The following is a 20036-nucleotide window of genomic DNA, read 5'->3' as shown; positions in this document are numbered from 1 at the left end:
ATATGATATTATACATATTTCAATGCCATTCTCCCAAATCATCCCACCCTCTCCCTCTTCCACAGAGTCCAAAAGACTGTTCTATACATCAGTGTCTCTTTTGCTGTCTCGTATACAGGGTTATTGTTACCGTCTTTCTAAATTCCATATATATGCGTTAGTATACTGTATTGGTGTTTTTCTTTCTGGCTTACTTCACTCTGTATAATAGGCTCCAGTTTCATCCACCTCATTAGAACTGATTCAAATGTGTTCTTTTTAATGGCTGAGTAATACTCCATTGTGTATACGTACCACAGCTTTCTTATCCATTCATCTGTTGATGGACGTCTAGGTTGCTTCCATGTCCTGGCTATTATAAACAGTGCTGCGATGAACATTGGGGTACACGTGTCTCTTTCAGTTCTGGTTTCCTCAGTATGTATGCCCAACAGTGGGATTGCTGGATCATAAGGCAATTCTATTTCCAGTTTTTTAAGGAGTCTCCACACTGTTCTCCATAGTGGCTGTACTAGTTTGCATTCCCACCAACAGTGTAAGAGGGTTCCCTTTTCTCCACACCTTCTCCAGCATTTATTGCTTGTAGACTTTTGGATCGCAGCCATTCTGACTGGCGTGAAATGGTACCTCATAGTGGTTTTGATTTGCATTTCTCTGATAATGAGTGATGTTGAGCATCTTTTCATGTGTTTGTTAGCCATCTGTATGTCATCTTTGGAGAAATGTCTATTTAGTTCTTTGGCCCATTTTTTGACTAGGTCATTTATTTTTCTGGAATTGAGCTGTAGGAGTTGCTTGTATATTTTTGAGATTAGTTGTTTGTCAGTTGCTTCATTTGCTATTATTTTCTCTCATTCTGAAGGCTGTCTTTTCACCTTGCTTATAGTTTCCTTTGTTGTGCAGAAGCTTTTAAGTTTAATTAGGTCCCATTTGTTTATTTTTGCATTTATTTCCCAAAGCAATTTATAGATTCAATGCAATCCCTATCAAGCTACCAATGGTATTCTTCACAGAGCTAGAACAAATAATTTCACAATTTGTATGGAAATACAAAAAACCTCGAATAGCCAAAGCTATCTTGAGAAAGAAGAATGAAACTGGAGGAATCAACCTACCTGACTTCAGGCTCTACCTCAAAGCCACAGTCATCAAGACAGTATGGTACTGGCACAAAGACAGAAATATAGATCAATGGAACAAAATAGAAAGCCCAGAGATAAATCCACGCACCTATGGACACCTTATCTTTGACAAAGGAGGCAAGAATATACAATGGATTAAAGACAATCTCTTTAACAAGTGGTGCTGGGAAAACTGGTCAACCACTTGTAAAAGAATGAAACTAGAACACTTTCTAACACCATACACAAAAATAAACTCAAAATGGATTAAAGATCTAAACGTAAGACCAGAAACTATAAAACTCCTAGGGGAGAACATAGGCAAAACACTCTCCGACATACATCACAGCAGGATCCTCTATGACCCACCTCCCAGAATATTGGAAATAAAAGCAAAAATAAACAAATGGGACCTCTCCAGCATTTACTGTTTACAGACTTTTTGGTTATAGTCGTTCTGACTGGTGTGAGATACGCCTCACTGTAGTTTGCATTAGCTTTTCTCTATAGTCAGCCATGTTGAGTGCCTTGTCAAGTGCACGTTGGCCATCTGTAGGTCTTCTTTGGAGAAATATCTCTTTAGGACTTCTGTCCACTTTTTGACTGGGTTGTTTTTGTTTTTGTTTGTTTGATATTGAATTGTGCGAGTTGTTTGTATAATTTGGAAATTCATCCCTTGTCAAATGCATTGTTCTAAATATTTTCTCCCAATCCATAGGTTGTCTTTTCATTTTGTGTATGGTTTCCTTTCCTTCTTATTTACTAAGTCTCATGTTTTTTCTTTTGTTCATCCATAAACATAAAATATGAAAATGCAGGTCTTTCACAAAACTCTGTCTATAAGGAAGGCCACCACTTTCGACTTCAGCCTCTGTAGTTGGTACAGTACTGAAACACTTGCACATCCCTTGCAGAGCCACAGCCCTGATGCTCCTTGGTGCCCCAGCCCCACCCTGGCCCCCCCTGACCCCTCTCCTGAGACCACCCTGAACCCCCACAGTGCAGAGCTAATGCTGATTGGCGGGGAGTCTCCAGGACCCCATTCCACCCTGCTCTGTGTCTGTGCTCCCATGCTACACCACTTGTCCAATATTTTGAGTATCACCTCTGCTTATAACTATTTCATGTATTAGCATCACAGATGCTTTCTATGATTGATTTACTGGGTCAAAAAAACATTCCTTAATAAACACCTATTTTATGAACCAGTTCTAATCATAATTGTGAAGATAATGCAGCGTGGGCATAAAGCTGAGGGCAGGTTTGCGAAGGGTAAATGATAACATTCTCCTTAATGTAAGAACCCTTGGCACTGATATTTTGTAATCATGTCTCAATCTTGGATTTGCTTTTCTCTGTGTACTTGACAGCTGCAACCCCTGGGCTGCAACATGATTAATGTTTCCAGTGATGAGCACGGGATTATTCCAGACTCCCTCAGAGAAATACTTTCCAAATGGGAACCAGAAGATTCAAAGGACCCTGAGAAAAACAGCCCCAAATGTCTTTACACTGTCCCAAATGGCAACAACCCCTCTGGGAACTCATTAACAGCTGAGCGCAAAAGGGAAATCTATGAGGTATTTTCAAAGAAGGTGTTACGTACTTGTGTTCTTGTTTCTTTCTGACTCTTTAGAAGAGTACTCTCAAGTTCCTTCTCTTATTAGCCCCTTGCTCACAGTGAAGATGGTTTTTAATAAAACAAAGTCATCTATACCAGTGTTGCCACAAATTTAAACACAAGAATTTACTACAGTCTGGTTGACTATGATGTTTCTTTCCCTTTAATTGATATTTTCACTGAAAGAGATGCTACTCTTGGTGGGATGTTACACTCACCTCTTACACCCATCTCTTCTTTCTGTCTTCTCTTCATCCCCCACCTCCACCCCATACAGTGGCTCCTACCACCCACGTTACTCAAACCCACCATCTCCTTGGCCACACTCCCTCCCTGACCTGTGAGCACTTTGGAGTTACCCACCCCGACCCCCACACCAGCCCTTGACATCCTTCCTGCTCTAGTGTGGACCTACAGTTCCTCCTCCAGCCGCTTCACCCCACACTGCAAACAGTATCAAAGTCCTTCACCTGCCACATGCAATGATGGAACCTGGGCCTCTGTGTAAGGCTAGGGTCTCTCATATCCTTCCTTCTGTCCCTTAAACATCTATGCCTTCTAGAAACTTCTGTCCCTAAAACATGCCAAGTATTTTCTGCCTCCAGGGCCATTGCTCCCTGCTCTCAGTCTAAACATCTCCCCCAGCATCTGCACAACTGATCCTTCCGGTCAGCCTGAGCTCTCCTGCAGCTTCCCTGTCTCTCTCTCAAACATCAGCCTCTTCAACCATCTGCCGGGCCCTCAGAACCTCCCACCTGATCCTCCTCTGGTCACTATCTAGGAGCTCAGGTTCTGTCTTTACCACCAGAATGAAAGTTCTGTGAGGACAGAGCCTTTAGGGCTGGTTCCCCCTCCTAGGACAGCGGGGCCTCAGTAGTTGCTGGGATGAATGAATGAGTGAGTACAAAGAACTTTGATACCAAGTGATTTTCATCTTAGATAACTCTTAAGAAATAAATATGCTCCTTCAACCTTTTTGTAGCTCGCAAGAAAATATGACTTCCTCATCATAGAAGATGATCCTTACTATTTTATGCAATTCAACAAGGTAAGTGATGGTATCAACTCCACACACAATCAGTAGACAAGTGGTTGTAAGTTACTGCACTGCTTTGATTTTAACCTGGATCCTGAGTGTTTTCATCTCTGGAGGCTTACTTTTTTTCTAGAAATTCCCTACTTTTAGAAGAGTGGCTGGCTCTCTGTGTCAGGCACATGAAGGAACATGTGAGTCAAGGTGAGGGTCGTCTTGACTCCACATCCTGATCGTAGTTCCATAGATGGTACCAGGGATGTGCAGTGGGTGTCTCCTGGGGTGTCAACCTCAGTCTCTCAGGGGAGGCTGATGGGATGGAGGACTTGGGAGCTGTGTTCCGAGAAAAGGCAGAGGGCTGTGCTCAGTCAGTGATGTACTGTGAGCAGAGGAGGGCTCTCCTAGCATCATGCTCCCTGCCTGCCATCCCTGTCGCGTAGGGATGGGAATGCACCTGCACAATAAAGGACTTCTAGATCCTTCCCCAGTGTCCACGTGCACCACTGTCCCCGAGCACTCTTCCCTAGGAGACAACAGTAATGGCCCAGACTCCAGCGCCCGGTTCCTCAAAATCTAACACTAGAATTGCTCTCAGGGCTGCAGAGAACAGACACACGGATTCAGTCCCCACTACAAATCTACTGAAAAGAAACACAATTCTTGGCTTTTTATCTATTTGCCTATCATGTCTGCCTGCCACCCACCCTAAACACGACCATGACCCCCTTCCCTGTGGGCATTTACTTTGAAATAAATGTGGAAGGTTCGGCATTGCACGCTGACTACATGGCTCATCTTCATTTATACTTTTTCAGGGTTTCTGGTTGTTCTAAGGGTCAGCATTCCCTTTCTAAACAGCCCTGCATGCTGATGACCCTCTTCGTTGTGGTCTTTTCCAAACTAGTTTTCCTGGAATCCTTCCTGGGAAACTGTTCATCCTGGATCTCAAGCCTTGGGACAAGGAGGTCCTAGGTGAAGTTTCCCCACTCTGCACAAAGTAGGGATACAGACTCTAACAGATATAAATATTGTATGTATCTTCCATTTCAAGCCCTGGGCACCGACATTTCTCTCCATGGACGTGGATGGGCGTGTGATCCGAGCTGACTCTTTTTCCAAAGTCCTGTCCTCGGGGTAAGGTCCTGGCTCTGCCTTCAGGCTGCAGATAAAGGTGACAGGGCTGCCCCTCAGCATCTTTAGTGCAGACAGTTCTTCTCACTTAAGATGCTTGTACACATTCACCTTAACACATCTGTTAGATTATTACTATTACTAACAGATTTTCTCCCAATCCATCCTCAGTGGTCAAATTAAGTTATAGGTGTAGGAGGACTGCCCAGGTTTTTGGTTGCATGTATGAAAAAACACATTTAGAAATATATGGTCAGATATGCATTCTAAGTGTACAATTAAATTTAAATCTGTATTTTAAATAAGAAGTAGTGTCACTAGAAGGTGTTAACTGTCTAGATTCCTTTGTCCCCAGGTTACAACCTCCCTCCCCATGAACTCAGTAACATGATGTTAACTGATGTAGCAGGGTTGATAATATGCCTTTTCTGTCTTTGTGCAGGTTGAGAGTAGGGTTTATAACTGGTCCAAAGCCCTTGATCGAGAGAATTGTTTTACACATACAAGTTTCAACATTGCACACCAGCACTTTTACTCAGGTAAGGACAATTTCAGTTCAGTTCAGTTCAGTTCAGTCGCTCAGTCGTGTCCGACTCTTTGTGACCCCATGAATCAGAGCACGCCAGGCCTCCCTGTCCATCACCAACTCCCGGAGTTCACACAGACTCACGTCCATCGAGTCGGTGATGCCATCCAGCCATCTCATCCTCTGTCGTCCCCTTCTCCTCCTGCCCCCAATCCCTCCCAGCATCAGAGTCTTTTCCAATGAGTCAACTCTTCGCATGAGGTGGCCAAAGTACTGGAGTTTCAGTTTTAGCATCATTCCTTCCAAAGAAATCCCAGGGCTAATCTCCTTCAGAATGGACTGGTTGGATCTCCTTGCAGTCCAAGGGACTCTCAAGAGTCTTCTCCAACACCAGAGTTCAAAAGCATCAATTCTTTGGTGCTCAGCCTTCTCCACAGTCCAACTCTCACATCCATACATGACCACAGGAAAAACCATAGCCTTGACTAGACAGACCTTTGTTGGCAAAGTAACGTCGCTGCTTTTGAATATGCTGTCTAGGTTGGTCATAACTTTCCTTCCAAGGAGTAAGCGTCTTTTAATTTCATGGCTGCAGTCACCATCTGCAGGGATTTCAGAGCCCAAAAAAATAAAGTCTGACACTGTTTCCACTGTTTCCCCATCTATTTCCCATTAAGTGATGGGACCGGATGCCATGATCTTCGTTTTCTGAATGTTGAGCTTTAAGCCAACTTTTTCACTCTCCTCTTTCACTTTCATCAAGAGGCTTTTGAGTTCCTCTTCACTTTCTGCCATAAGGGTGGTGTCATCTGCATATCTGAGGTTATTGATATTTCTCCTGGCAATCTTGATTCTAGCTTGTGTTTCTTCCAGTCCAGCGTTTCTCATAATGTACTCTGCATATAAGTTAAATAAACAGGGTGACAATATACAGCCTTGACGTACTCCTTTTCCTATTTGGAACCAGTCTATTGTTCCATGTCCAGTTCTAACTGTTGCTTCCTGACCTGCATACAGATTTCTCAAGAGGCATGTCAGGTGGTCTGGTATTCCCATCTCTTTCAGAATTTTCCACAGTTTATTGTGATCCACACAGTCAAAGGCTTTGGCATAGTCAATAAAGCAGAAATAGATGTTTTTCTGGAACTCTCTTGCTTTTTCCATGATCCAGTGGATGTTGGCAATTTGATCTCTGGTTCCTCTGCCTTTTCTAAAACCAGCTTGAACATCAGGAATTTCATGGTTCACATATTGCTGAAGCCTGGCTTGGAGAATTTTGAGCATTACTTTACTAGCGTGTGAGATGAGTGCAATTGTGCGGTAGTTTGAGCATTCTTTGGCATTGCCTTTCTTTGGGATTGGAATGAAAACTGACCTTTTCCAGTCCTATGGCCACTGCTGAGTTTTCCAAATTTGCTGGCATATTGAGTGCAGCACTTTCACATCATCATCTTTCAGGATTTGAAATAGCTCCACTGGAATTCCATCACCTCCACTAGCTTTGTTCATAGTGATGCTTTCTAAGGCCCACTTGACTTCACATTTCAGGATGTCTGGCTCTATGTCAGTGATCACACCATTGTGATTATCTGGGTCGTGAAGATCTTTTTTGTACAGTTCTTCTGTGTATTCTTGCCATCTCTTCTTAATATCTTCTGCTTCTGTTAGGTCCATACCATTTCTGTCCTTTATCGAGCCCATCTTTGCACGAAATGTTCCCTTGGTACCTCTAATTTTCTTGAAGAGATCTCCAGTCTTTCCTATTCTGTTGTTTTCCTCTATTTCTTTGCATTGATCACTGAAGACAATTTAGGAAATTTAGGAATTTAGGACAATTTAGGAAACAGGAATGTCTGAAATCAGATCATAAAATGGATGCGGGCAAATAAGACAATGTGAAGGTGTCAGGGAGTGAAGTCATTTGACTGCTTCTCTGTTTCCCTATGGGCTGAATTAGAAGATCAGATATACCACAGATGTTTACTCCAAAAGGCAAAGAGATTTAAATATACCTGAGCTGTTTCAAGGTGTAGACCAAGCTCCTAGAGTCAGAGATCTTATTCATCTTGTGTCCTGGCATCTAGTTCAGGAACCCCATAAAAACTCATCAGGACGGAAGAGGTTTGGTGAAGTAACACACCATTATTTCTAGAGGCTGTGCAGGGTGGCAGTTATTGAATGGATCTGGGCCTGGACGTTCTGACTTGAGTCCAGGATTTGTGACCAACAGTGATCACAGGAAATTTAACTTCACCTAATGCCTCAGTCTGAAAAGGCAATGGCACCCCACTCCAGTACTCTTGCCTGGAAAATCCCATGGATGGAGGAACCTGGTAGGCTGCAGTCCATGGGGTTGCTAAGAGTCGAACACGACTGAGCGACTCCCCTTTCACTTTTCACTTTCATGCATTGGAGAAGGAAATGGCAACCCACTCCAGTGCTCTTGCCTGGAGAATCCCAGGGATGGGGGAGCCTTGTGGGCTTCCGTCTATGGGGTTGCACAGAGTTGGACACAACTGAAGTGACTTAGCAGCAGCAGCAGCAGCAATGCCTCAGTCTCAATATGAGTACAGAGAAATAACGGCCTGTCTAATAAGGGTATTGCAAAGACCAACTTTGCTGAAATGTATGGTACAGCAGTTTCTTGGATATACCAAGGACCATAAAAATATTTGTTATTATTGTTGTCATTGTTATTAAGCAACATTGTTATAAGTCACCGGCCCTATAAAGCTTGGTGCAGGTTATTGCATCTTCTTAGTGTGGTTTGTACATAATCAAGAGTGATTTGCTGTTACATTTGACAAAAAGTACATTTTAGAGGATGAACCTTGTTACTGTCTCATGCCTTTTAGCTCCTGGTATCACAGCTTCTGCATCAGTGGGGAGAAGAGGGCTTTCTGACTCACATCGACAGGTACTGTATTTTAGGTTCCATAGTTTATATAGAAATGGACTTCACTTGATTAATTTTCTGTTTTGAATTATTCCAAAACAATGGAAAAATCACAATGATACAAAGTTTACTACCTGACAGGTCAAACAAATATGCTCTATTCCCTCAATGAGTTTCAACATTTTCATCAAGATACAAAATAGATTCTTATAGACTGGACTCCAGAGCCTTTTGGTTTCTACAATCAGTGTAGCAAACACATATTTTTCATTGTTTTCTTCCTCTAGGGTTACTGATTTCTACCGGAAGCAGAGGGATGCATTACTGGCGGCAGCAGACAAGTGGTTAAGTGGTGAGTAGAACACACATCCTGTCCTGGGATGAACGAGCAGCAGTCCTTCTGTGAGTGAGTGATACTATAGAGTATTGTTAATAACCCTGGGGAAGGAAATAGGGTCCAGGCCTATTCTGGTCAAGAAAATGTTACTCTAGGGCTTCTCTGGTATGCAATGGTTAAGAATATGCCTTGCAATGCAGGGGACACCTGTTCAATCCCTGTTCTAGGAAGATCCCATATGCCCCAGGCAACTAAGCCCAGGCACCATGACTATCAGACTGGCACTCTAGAGCCCATGCTCTGCAGCATGAGAAGCCACAGTGATACGCCTGTGCACGGCAACTAGAATAGCCCCTGCTTACCACAACCAGAGAAAGCCCACACGCAGCAGCAAAGATGCGACGCAGTCAGAAATAAGTACTTTTCAAAAACGAAAGTGGTACCCTATAAATAATGTGAGAAGCAACAGCAGTAACCCTGCTGCAATTACAGCACTTCTACTACACCTAACTGCTGCACAGAGTGTGTGGTTTAAAGAAGAAAAGACCAATCAGTCTAACAACCAACCAGCAATAAGCTACTGAGAGCCAAATAATCTCTGAACCAAAAAGGTTCCCAAAATGTTGCTCCAAAGAGAAGAGGAATTGTGAAATCAACAACATAATTCTTTCTGACTCTATAAAAACAAAATACTGCAATCTTTGGCAGGTTTTTCATTACAGATGATGGGCCTTTTAATCATTAACTTCATTTATCTACTATCTAATCTTTTATATTGCTAATTTGATTTCAGGATGGTTTAGATTTCATTTTCTATTAAGGAAGAAAGTAAAATGAATTTCATGGCTTTAATTACACCACTAAAAATGCCTTTGGCAAAAATAATGGTGAATACACAGTGAAGTGAACATGGCTCAGTCCGACTCTATGTGACCCCGGGGACTGTAGCCCACCAGGCTCCTCCGTCCATGGGATTCTCCAGGCAAGAATACTGGAACGGGTTGCCATTCCCTTCTCCAGGGATCTTTCCGACCCAGGGATCAAACCCAGGTCTCCTGCATTGCTGGTGGACTCTTTAGGACTCAGCCACCTGGGAAGCCCTAATACAAGGTATCAATTCCTTATTTCCATCATACCTTCTTCCCTATGAAGTCCTGGTAAAAATACAATTAGTATTTTTTATAAGAGTACTATTTTACCACACTGTAAAGTTGAAAAAAGGTTTTAATCAACAGCAAGTTCTTTTTTTTAAATGGTAATAATTAAAATCAAAATAATTTTCTTCCTTCTTGGTTTCTCTATCCAATTCAATGAAACATAAAGCCTACAAATGCACCCAGAATTCCTTAGTTTTAAGTATGACTTTTATAACTAATTACATTCTGATAAAAATGTCAATTCATTACACTTCTGAACAATTTACTGAAACACTAATAAGATTCTAGAAGGAGTTGAGGAATCCTCTCCTACAATTTGAAAGAGACATGTATGCCTTAGGGACAGCTCTAAGGAAGAGAGATGGGCATGACACAGGAGTTTCTGCATGGCCCTAAAACCCACTAAAATCCTATACATACACATGAGTCCCCTTTCTCCCTTTCAAAACTTCCCCTCACTTTTTGAAATAAAACTCAGAACATCCAATTTCAGGACTCATAAAAATACATTTTTTAAAATTCTGTCACTGAAGGAACTTTTTTGGAAATGCTGCTGCTGCTGCTGCTGCTGCTAAGTCGCTTCAGTCATGTCCGACTCTGTGCGACCCCATAGATGGCAGCCCGCTAGGCTCCCGCAGCCTGCTAGGCTCCCCCATCCCTGGGATTCTCCAGGCAAGAACACTGGAGTGGGTTGCCATTTCCTTCTCCAACGCATGAAAGTGAAAAGTGAAAGGAAAGTCGCTCGGTCGTGTCCGACCCTCAGCCACCCCATGGACTGCAGCCTACCAGGCTCCTCCGTCCATGGGATTTTCCAGGCAAGAGTACTGGAGTGGGGTGCCATCGCCTTCTCCATTGGAAATGCTAGTTTACAATTACTGTCATTTGTCATTTAAGTGATATAACTGACATCATGAAAACTGGACTCAGAAAATATTTCTTCTCTTCTTTTCTTTGTAGGTTTGGCAGAATGGCAAGTTCCTACTGCTGGAATGTTTCTGTGGGTGAAAATTAAGGGCATTCATGATGTAAGAAAACTGATTGAAGAAAAAGCCGTTAAGAATGAGGTAAGACAGGAGGAAAAGCTAAACTTTTTCTGTAATTTCTTAATAAAAATTGTGAGATGTTTATCGTTGCCAACTAGCACAAGGCATTACATTTGCCTATCAGATACACTATCTCATTATTAAGATCACGATAGATTTTGGGTTCCAGATTTAGTCTCCTAAGTAGGGGAAATACAGTCATTCAGCTCAGCTACTGGTTATCTTAGTGGCCAGAGCACAGTTTTGGGAGCCACAGTCCTTGGGTGTGAATCCCAGCTCCAGTCCTTCATGATATGTGGTGTTGAGTCTCATCTGAAAAAAGGAGATAATAGGAATCTCTCGCTATCATGAAAGGAATCAACATGGAAAAAACTCCTAGACTAATGCCTGGCACATAGTAAATGCTTGATAAGTGTTAGCCATTAGTATTTAAAATAGAAGGGTTTTTCCCTTATGAAAGTAAAGCACACTCAGGGTGGCATTGTACTTCATTAAAGCATAATGTCACTTTTTAATTTTTATTTGATATTGAGGTATAGTTGATTTACAGTGCTGTGTTAGTTTCAGGTATACAGAAAATTGATTCAGTTATACATAGGCATATATTTATGCCTTTCAGATTCTTTTCCCATATTAGAAAACGGGTTATTATAAGATACTGAGTCAATTCCCTGTGCTATACAAGTAGGTTCTTATTGATTATTTTACATATGGTAGTGTGTATATGTTAATTCCAAACTCCTGATTTATCCTTTCCACACACACCACCACCATTTCCCCTTTGGTAAACTTTTCTGAATCTCTGAGTCTGTTTCCGTTTTAGAAATAAGTTCCTATGTATCATTTTTTTTTAGATTCCATATACAGTTTAATCACATATTTGTTTTTCTCTGTGTGATTTCACTTAGTGTGATAATCTCCAGGTGTATCCATGCTGCAAATGGCATTATACTAGACCATTCAGGTATGACCTAAATCAAATCCCTTATGATTATACAGTGGACATGAGAAATAGATTTAAGGGCCCAGATCTGAGAGATAGAGTGCCTGATGAACTATGGAATGAGGTTCGTGACATTGTACAAGAGACAGGGATCAAGACCATCCCCATGGAAAATAAATGCAAAAAAGCAAAATGGCTGTCTGGGGAGGCCTTACAAATAGCTGTGAAAAGAAGAGAAGCGAAAAGCAAAGGAGAAAAGGAAAGATATAAGCATCTGAATGCAGAGTTCCAAAGAATAGCAAAAAGAGATAAGAAAGCCTTCCTCAGCAATTAATGCAAAGAAATAGAGGAAAACAACAGAATGGGAAAGACTAGAGATCTCTTCAAGAAAATTAGAGATACCAAGGGAATATTTCATGCAAAGATGGGCTCGAAAAAGGACAGAAATGGTATGGACCTAACAGAAGCAGAAGATATTAAGACGAGGTGGCAAGAATACACAGAAGAACTGTATAAAAAAGATCGTCACGACCCAGAAAATCACGATGGTGTGATCACTCACCTAGAGCCAGACATCCTGAAATGTGAAGTCAAGTGGGCCTCAGAAATCATCACTACAAACAAAGCTAGAGGAGGTGATAGAATTCCAGTTGAGCTATTTCAAATCCTGAAAGATGATGCTGTGAAAGTGCTGCACTCAATATGCCAGCAAATTTGGAAAACTCAGCAGTGGCCACAGGACTGGAAAAGGTCAGTTTTCATTCCAATCCCAAAGAAAAGCAATGCCAAAGAGTGCTCAAACTACCGCACAATTGCACTCATTTCACACACTAGTAAAGTAATGCTCAAAATTCTCCAAGCCAGGCTTCAGCAATATGTGAACTATGAACTTCCTGATGTTTCAGCTGGTTTTAGAAAAGGCAGAGGATCCAGAGATCAAATTGCCAAAATCCGCTGAATCATGGAAAAAGCAAGAGAGTTCCAGAAAAACATCTATTTCTGCTTTATTGACTATGCCAAAGCCTTTGACTGTGTGGATCACAATAAACTGTGGAAAATTCTGAAAGAGATGGGAATACCAGACCACCTGACATGCCTCTTGAGAAATCTGTATGCAGGTCAGGAAGCAACAGTTAGAACTGGACATGGAACAACAGACTGGTTCCAAATGGGGAAAGAGTACGTCAAGACTATATATTGTCACCCTGCTTATTTAACTTATATGCAGAGTACATCATGAGAAACGCTGGACTGGAAGAAGCACAAGCTGGAATCAAGACTGTTGGGAGAAATATCAATAACCTCAGATATGCAGATGAAACCACCCTTATGGCAGAAAGTGAAGAGGAACTCAAAAGCCTCTTGATGAAAGTGAAAGTGGAGAGCAAAAAAGTTGGCTCAAAGCTCAACATTCAGAAAACGAAGATCATGGCATCCGGTCCCATCACTTAATGGGAAATAGATGGGGAAACAGTGGAAACAGTGTCAGACTTTATTTTTCTGGGCTCCAAAATCACTGCAGATGGTGACTGCAGCCATGAAATTAAAAGACACTTACTCCTTGGAAGGAAAGTTATGACCAACCTAGATAGCATATTCAAAAGCAGAGACATTACCTTGCCAACAAAGGTCTGTCTAGTCAAGGCTATGGTTTTTCCTGTGGTCATGTATGGATGTGAGAGTTGGACTGTGAACAAGGCTAAGCCCCGAAGAATTGATGCTTTTGAACTGTGGTGTTGGAGAAGACTCTTGAGAGTCCCTTGGACTGCAAGGAGATCCAACCAGTCCATTCTGAAGGAGATCAGTCCTGGGATTTCTTTGGAAGGAATGATGCTAAAGCTGAAACTCCAGTACTTTGGCCACCTCATGCGAAGAGTTGACTCATTGGAAAAGACTCTGATGCTGGGAGGGATTGGGGGCAGGAGGAGAAGGGGACGACAGAGGATGAGATGGCTGGATGGCATCACTGACTTGATGGATGTGAGTCTGAGTGAACTCCGGGAGTTGGTGCTGGACAGGAAGGCCTGGCGTGCTCTGATTCATGGGGTCGTGAAGAGTCGGACATGACTGAGCGACTGAACTGAACTGAACTCAATAGTACCACATCTTCTTTATCCATGCCTCTGTGACTACTCTCTAAAGTGCTTCAGTGAACAGTGAGGCATATATAACTTTTTGAATTTTGGTTTTCTCCAGACATTTTCCCTGAAGTGGGACTCCTGAATCATACAGTAGCTCTATTTTCCGTTTTTTAAGGAATCTCAATACTGTCCTCCATAGTGACTATACCAATTTACTTTCCCACCAACTGTGTAGGAGTGTTCCTTTTTCTCCACACCCTCTCCACCATCTATTGTTAGTAAAATTTTTGATGATGGCCGTTCTGACCTGTGTGAGGTCATTCCTTATTGTAGTTCTCATTTTTCATTTCTCTATTAATTAGTGATGTTAAGCATCTCTACATGTACTTTTTGGCCATTTGTATGTATTCTTTGGAGAAATGTCTATTTAGATCTTTGGTCCATTTTTTTATTGGGTTGTTTGATCCTTCTGATAATGAGCTCATGTGTTGTTTATATATTTTGGAGATTAATCCCCTGTCAGTCACATTGTTTGAAAATATTTTCTTTCATCCCATAGACTGACCTTTTATTTTGTTAATGGTCTCCTTTGCTGAATAACTTTTAAGTTTAATTAGCTTCTATTTGTTTATTTTGCTTTTATTTCCCTTACTGTAAGAGGTGAATCCAAAAAGATACTATTGAAATTTATGTCAGAGAGTGTTCTACCTATGTTTTCCTCTCAGAGTTTTATAATTTCAGGTCTTACATTTAGGTCTTTAATAAATTTTGAGTTTATGATTGTGTATAGTGTTACAGAATGTCCTAATTTTGTTTCTTTATATGTATCTCTCTGGTTTTCCCAGTATTATTTATTGAGGAGACTGTCTTCTCTCCATTTTACAGTCTTGCCCCTTTTGTCGTAGATTAATGGGTCATAGGTGCATGAGTTTATTTCAGGGCTTTCCATACTGTTCCATTCATCTATATTTCTGTTTTTGTTTTTGTTTTTTTTTTTTCACCAGTACCACACTGTCTTAATTACTGTAGCTTTGCATTATAGTCTGAAGTCAGGGACCCCAAGTCCTTGACCTCTCTTTTTCTTTCTCAGGATTGCTTTGGCTATTTGGGGTCTTTTGTGTTCCCATATATATCTTAAGATTTATTTACTCTATGTCTGCAAAAAAAAAAAAAATGCCATTGGCAATTTGATAGGTATTACATTAAACTTGTAGATTGTCTTCGGTAGTAGAGTCATTTCAACAATATTGATTCTTATAGTCCAAGAACATGGTGGTGTATCTTTTCATTTGTTTGTGTCATCTTTGATTTCTTTCATTAGCATCTCATACTTTTAGAATTCAGGTCTTTTGAGGCCTTGGTTAGGTATGTGCTATGCTGTGCTTAGTCACCCAGTCATATCTGAATCTTTGCAACCTCATGGACTGCAGCCCGCCAGGCTCCACTGTTCATGGGAATTCTCTAGGCAAAAATACTGGAGTGATTTGCCATTCCCTCTTCCCGTGGTTAGTTATATTCCTATGTATTTTATTCTTTTTGATGAGATGGTAAATGTGATTAATCCTTAATTTCTCTTTCTGATCTTTCAGTGTTATAGAAGTTAACAGATTTCTATGCATTAATTTTTACCCTACAACTTTACCAAATTCATTGATGAACTCTAGTAGTTTTCTAGTATCATCTTTAGGATTTTCTATATATAGTACCATGTCATCTGCAAACAATTTTAGTTTTACTTTTTCCTCTCCAATTAGGATTCATTTCTTTGTCTTCAATTTGATTACTATGTATCTCAGTGTGTTCCTCCTTAGGTTTATCCTGTATGGGACTCTGCACTTTCTGGACTTGGGTAAATGTTTTCTTTCCCACATTAGGGAAATTTTCTGCTATTTTCTCTTCAAATACTTTCTCAGGCCCTTGCTCTCTCTCTTCTCCTTCTGGGACCCCTATAACGCTAATGCTGGTGCATTTAAAGTTGTCCCAGAGGTGTCAAATTGTCCTCACGTCTTTTCATTTTTTTTCTTTAATCTGTTGTGTGACAGTGGTTTTCACTATCCTCTCTCCTAGCTCACTTATTCATTCTTCTGCCTCATTTATTCTGCTATTGATTCCTTCTAGTGTATTTTTCTTTTCAGTTATTGTATTGTTTAACTCACTTCTTTATGTCTTCTAGATCTTTGTTAAACGTTTTCGTATCTTCTTGTTCTGTGCCTCTATTCCTTTTCTGAGATCTAGAATCATCTTTAGTATCATTCCTGTGAATTTTAGTGGGGTAGATTGCCTATCCCCACCTCACTTGGTTGTTCTGAGATTTCATCTTGTTCCTTCATCTGGAACATATTCCTCCGCCATCTCATTTTTTCTAACTTTCTGTGTTTGCAGTTTTCATTCAGCGGGTTGCAGGGTTATAGTGCTTCTTTGCTTCTGGTGTTAGCCCTCTGGCAGATGAGGCAGGTATAAGATACTTATCCAGGCTTCCTGGTGGGAGGGGATGTTTCCTGCCCACTAGCAGACAGGGCCATGTAAAGGGGTGTGTTCAGAGGTAGTTGTGAGCTCAGCAAGATTTTAGGCAGTCTGTCTGCTGATGGGTGGGGCTGTGTCTCCATCCTATCGGTTCTGTGACCTGAGGTGTCCCAGCACTGCAGCCACTGTTGGGTGGGGCCAGGTCTTGGTGTCAGGGTGACAACCTCCAGGACAGACCATGCCAATGAGGACTCTCCAGTACCACTGCCACCAGTGTCTTTGCCCCCACATTAAGCCACTTCTGCCTCCCACTCACCACACCTCCCACCCAGTAGACCCACAAAGACACACAGGTAGGTGCATTCCAGGCTCCTGTGAAGTCACTGCTTTTACCCCCTGGGTGCTAGTGCGCACGAAACCTCCTTTGTGCCACTCAAGGGTGGAGTTTCTCTCTCCTTCAAACCTGTGAAACTCCCGCAATCATGCCCCGCTGGCCTTCAAAGACAAAATGCTCTAGTGGAGCTCCTCCCCCTGATGCCGAGGAGAATCTGGTGGGGGTCTCAGAACTCTCACTCCTGTGGGAGAACCATTGAGCTGTAATTATTTTCCAGCTTGTGGGTCACCCACCTGGCAGGTTTGAGATTTGATAATCTCACAAATCTCACAAATGCACCCCTCCCAGCATCGTGTTGTGGTTTCTTCTTTGAATATGGAACTATCTTTCTTCGTGGGTTCCAGTCCGTTTTGTTGACGGTTGTTTAGCAGTTAGTTGTGACTTTTGTGTTTTCACGAGAGGAAGTAAACTCAAGTCCTTTTACTCCACCGTGTTCTGTATTACTTCTGAATTTTTTTTAAATAGCCCATAATTTTACCACCCAGGTTTTTTGACCATTCATGGTACATTTTCTTGAAGAGCTTGTATGTATCTAATTTATTTTTAATGAAATGAATTTTTTTTTTTTTACTAAAGTATAGTTCATTGACAATATTACATTAGTTTCAGGTATACAACACGGTGACTCAATACTTCTAAAATTATACTCTTCATAAAGTTAATATAAAACACTAGCTATATTCCCTACACTGTATAATATATCCTTATGTGTTATTTATTTTATACATGATAGTTTGTACCTATTAATCCTCTACTCCTATCCGGCCCCTCCTCCCATCCCTCTCACCACCAGTAACCACAAGTTTGTTTTCCATACCTATGAGCTTATTTCTTTGTGTTATATTTATTCATTTCTGTTTTAGGTTCTGCATAGAAGCAATAACATATGGCATTTTTCTATCTCTGACTCATTTCACTAAGCATAATACTCTCCAAATCTGTCCATGTTGTCACAAATGGCAGGGTTTAATTCCCTTGTATGGCTGAGTAGTAGTCCATCATAGGCACATACTACAAATTCTTTATCCATTCATCTGCAAATGGATATTTATGTTGCTTTCATATCTTGGCAATTGTAAATAATGCTATAAATATAGGGGTGCATGTATCTTTTAAAATTAATATTTAAATTATTTTATGTATACCCAGGAATAGAATTTCAGGATCATAGTATAGTTCTATTTTAGTTTTTTGAGAAATCTCATATAGGTTTCCAAAATGGCTACTCCAGTTGAAATTCCTACCAATAGTATATGACAGTTCCCTTTTCTCCACATCCTCAACAACATTTTTTGTTTGTGGTCTTTTTGATGAGAGCCATTCTGAGAGGTATGATATGATATTTCATTGTGCTTTGATTTGCCTTTCCTGGATGACTAATGATGTTCAGCATCTTTTCATGTGCCTATTGGCAATCTGCATATCTTCTTTGGAAAATGGCTATTTGGGTCTTCTGCTGTTTTTTAACAGGACTTTTAATTTGTTTGATATAGCTATACATTTATTTTACATGATTAAAATTACAGGGAAATTTACATGTAATTTTACATAAAATTACATCCACCTTTTTTCACTTAATTAATCTACAAGGATGTCTGCACATTTTGTGCTTAAACCATAAGTCTATTGAGATTTAATTTAGGGGCATTGATAAAGCTAAAAAATCTAAATAATTTTTTGTGCAGCTTCCCAACTTATCAAATAAATCATCCTTTCAACATTAATTTTTTTAACATATTCATCAGTCTTATGTAAACACTAAGATCTGTTTCTAGTATCATGTTTGTCTTGAGGTACTAAGTACAAAAGAAAAACCATGTTGATGCTAGCAAAGTCCTGTGCTAGAACATAAGAGACAAGGCAGGTTAGCAGTCAGAGCAGGAAAATGGCTGTCTGGAAGCAAGAGCAAATGCACTCTCCTGGGGAAGTCATTCACCCTCTCTAACCATCATCCTTGAGTTCAGGGCTCATGCTTTATCAATTCTTATAATGCTAATGATAGCACATAGTAATTGTTTAATAAATACTTACATGACTTAAAGAATTGCATTTTAGTTTAATAAGTCATTTTGGAGCTCTCACAGGAGAAGATGAGTGCATGTCCTTCTACTCCACCATCTCATTGTATCAAATTGAAGACAGTAGGGAAAATCACTAGACCACTCAGGTATAACCTAAATCAAATCCCTTACAATTATACAGTAGAAGTGACATATATATTCAAGGGATTAGATCTGACAGACAGAGTGCTTGAAGAACTATGGGCAGAGGTTCATGACATTGTACAAGAGGCAGTGATCAAGAGCATCCCAAGAAAAACAAATCCAAAAAGGCAAAATGACTGTCTGAGGAGGCCTTACAAATAGCTGAGAAAAGAAGAGAAGCTAAAGGCAAAGGAGAAAAGGAAAGATAGCAAGGAGAGATAAGAAAGCCTTCCTCGGTGATCAATGCAAAGAAATAGAGGAAAACAATAGAATGGGAAAGACTCTCTTCAAGAAAATTAGAGATACCAAAGGAACATTTCATGCAAAGATGGGCACAATAAAGGAAAAAAATTGGTTTGAACCTAACAGAAGCAGAAGATATTAAGAAGAGGTGGCAAGAATACACAGAAAAACTATACAAAACAATCTTCAGATAACCACAATAACCACAGATAACCACGATGTGTGATCACTCACCTAGAACCAGACATCCTGGAATGCAAAGTCAAGTGGGCCTTAGGAAGCATCACTACAAACAAAGCTAGTGGAGGTGATGGAATTCCAGTTGAGCTACTTCAAACCCTAAAGGTGATGCTGTGAAAGTGTTGCACTCAATATGCCAGCAAATTGGGAAAACTCAGCAGTGGCCACAGGACTGGAAAAGGTCAGTTTTCATTCCAATCCCAAAGAAAGGCAATGCCAAAGAATGTTCAAACTATTGTACAATTGCACTCATCTCACATGCTAGCAAAGTAATGCTCAAAATTCTCCAAGCCAGGCTTCAACAGTATGTGAACCGTGAACTTCCAGATGTTCAAGCTGGATTTAGAAAAGGCAGAGGAACCAGAGATCAAATTGCCAACATCCATGGGATCATTGAAAAAGCAACAGAGTTCCAGAAAAGCATCTACTTCTGCTTTATTGACTACGCAAAAGCCTTTGACTGTGTGGATCACAGCAAACTGTGGAAAATTCTTAAAGAAATGGGAATACCAGACCACCTTACCTGTCTCCTGAGAAATCCGTATGCAGGTGAAGAAGCAACAGTTAGAACAGGACATGGAACAACAGACTAGTTCCAAATTG

The 20036-nt window shown here is 40.8% G+C and overlaps 2 protein-coding genes across 11 annotated transcripts in view; one reads left to right on the top strand and one right to left on the bottom strand.

The window, feature by feature from the left end:
* LOC147366544 (uncharacterized) overlaps nt 1–20036 on the bottom strand; it is a 204795-nt gene that overhangs the window by 96487 nt on the left and 88272 nt on the right. The gene's annotated exons all lie outside the window — the stretch shown is intronic.
* Nucleotides 1–20036, top strand: part of LOC147366546 (kynurenine/alpha-aminoadipate aminotransferase, mitochondrial-like) — a 36798-nt gene that overhangs the window by 13119 nt on the left and 3643 nt on the right. Inside the window, exons 5-11 of the mRNA XM_086414193.1 lie at nt 2492–2701; nt 3725–3790; nt 4827–4909; nt 5349–5445; nt 8288–8349; nt 8616–8680; nt 10780–10886. Coding sequence (XP_086270319.1) covers nt 2492–2701; nt 3725–3790; nt 4827–4909; nt 5349–5445; nt 8288–8349; nt 8616–8680; nt 10780–10886 — 690 coding nt within the window. The remainder of the gene's footprint in view (nt 1–2491; nt 2702–3724; nt 3791–4826; nt 4910–5348; nt 5446–8287; nt 8350–8615; nt 8681–10779; nt 10887–20036) is intronic.

The sequence above is a fragment of the Bos grunniens genome, chromosome 8 (assembly GCF_055505025.1).
Source record: "Bos grunniens cultivar Pamir isolate PY7600 chromosome 8, Bosgru_T2T1.0, whole genome shotgun sequence".
Lineage (NCBI taxonomy): Eukaryota > Metazoa > Chordata > Mammalia > Artiodactyla > Bovidae > Bos > Bos grunniens.
Note: the sequence above shows the minus strand (reverse complement) of the source record. Positions and strands in the feature narration are given on the sequence as shown.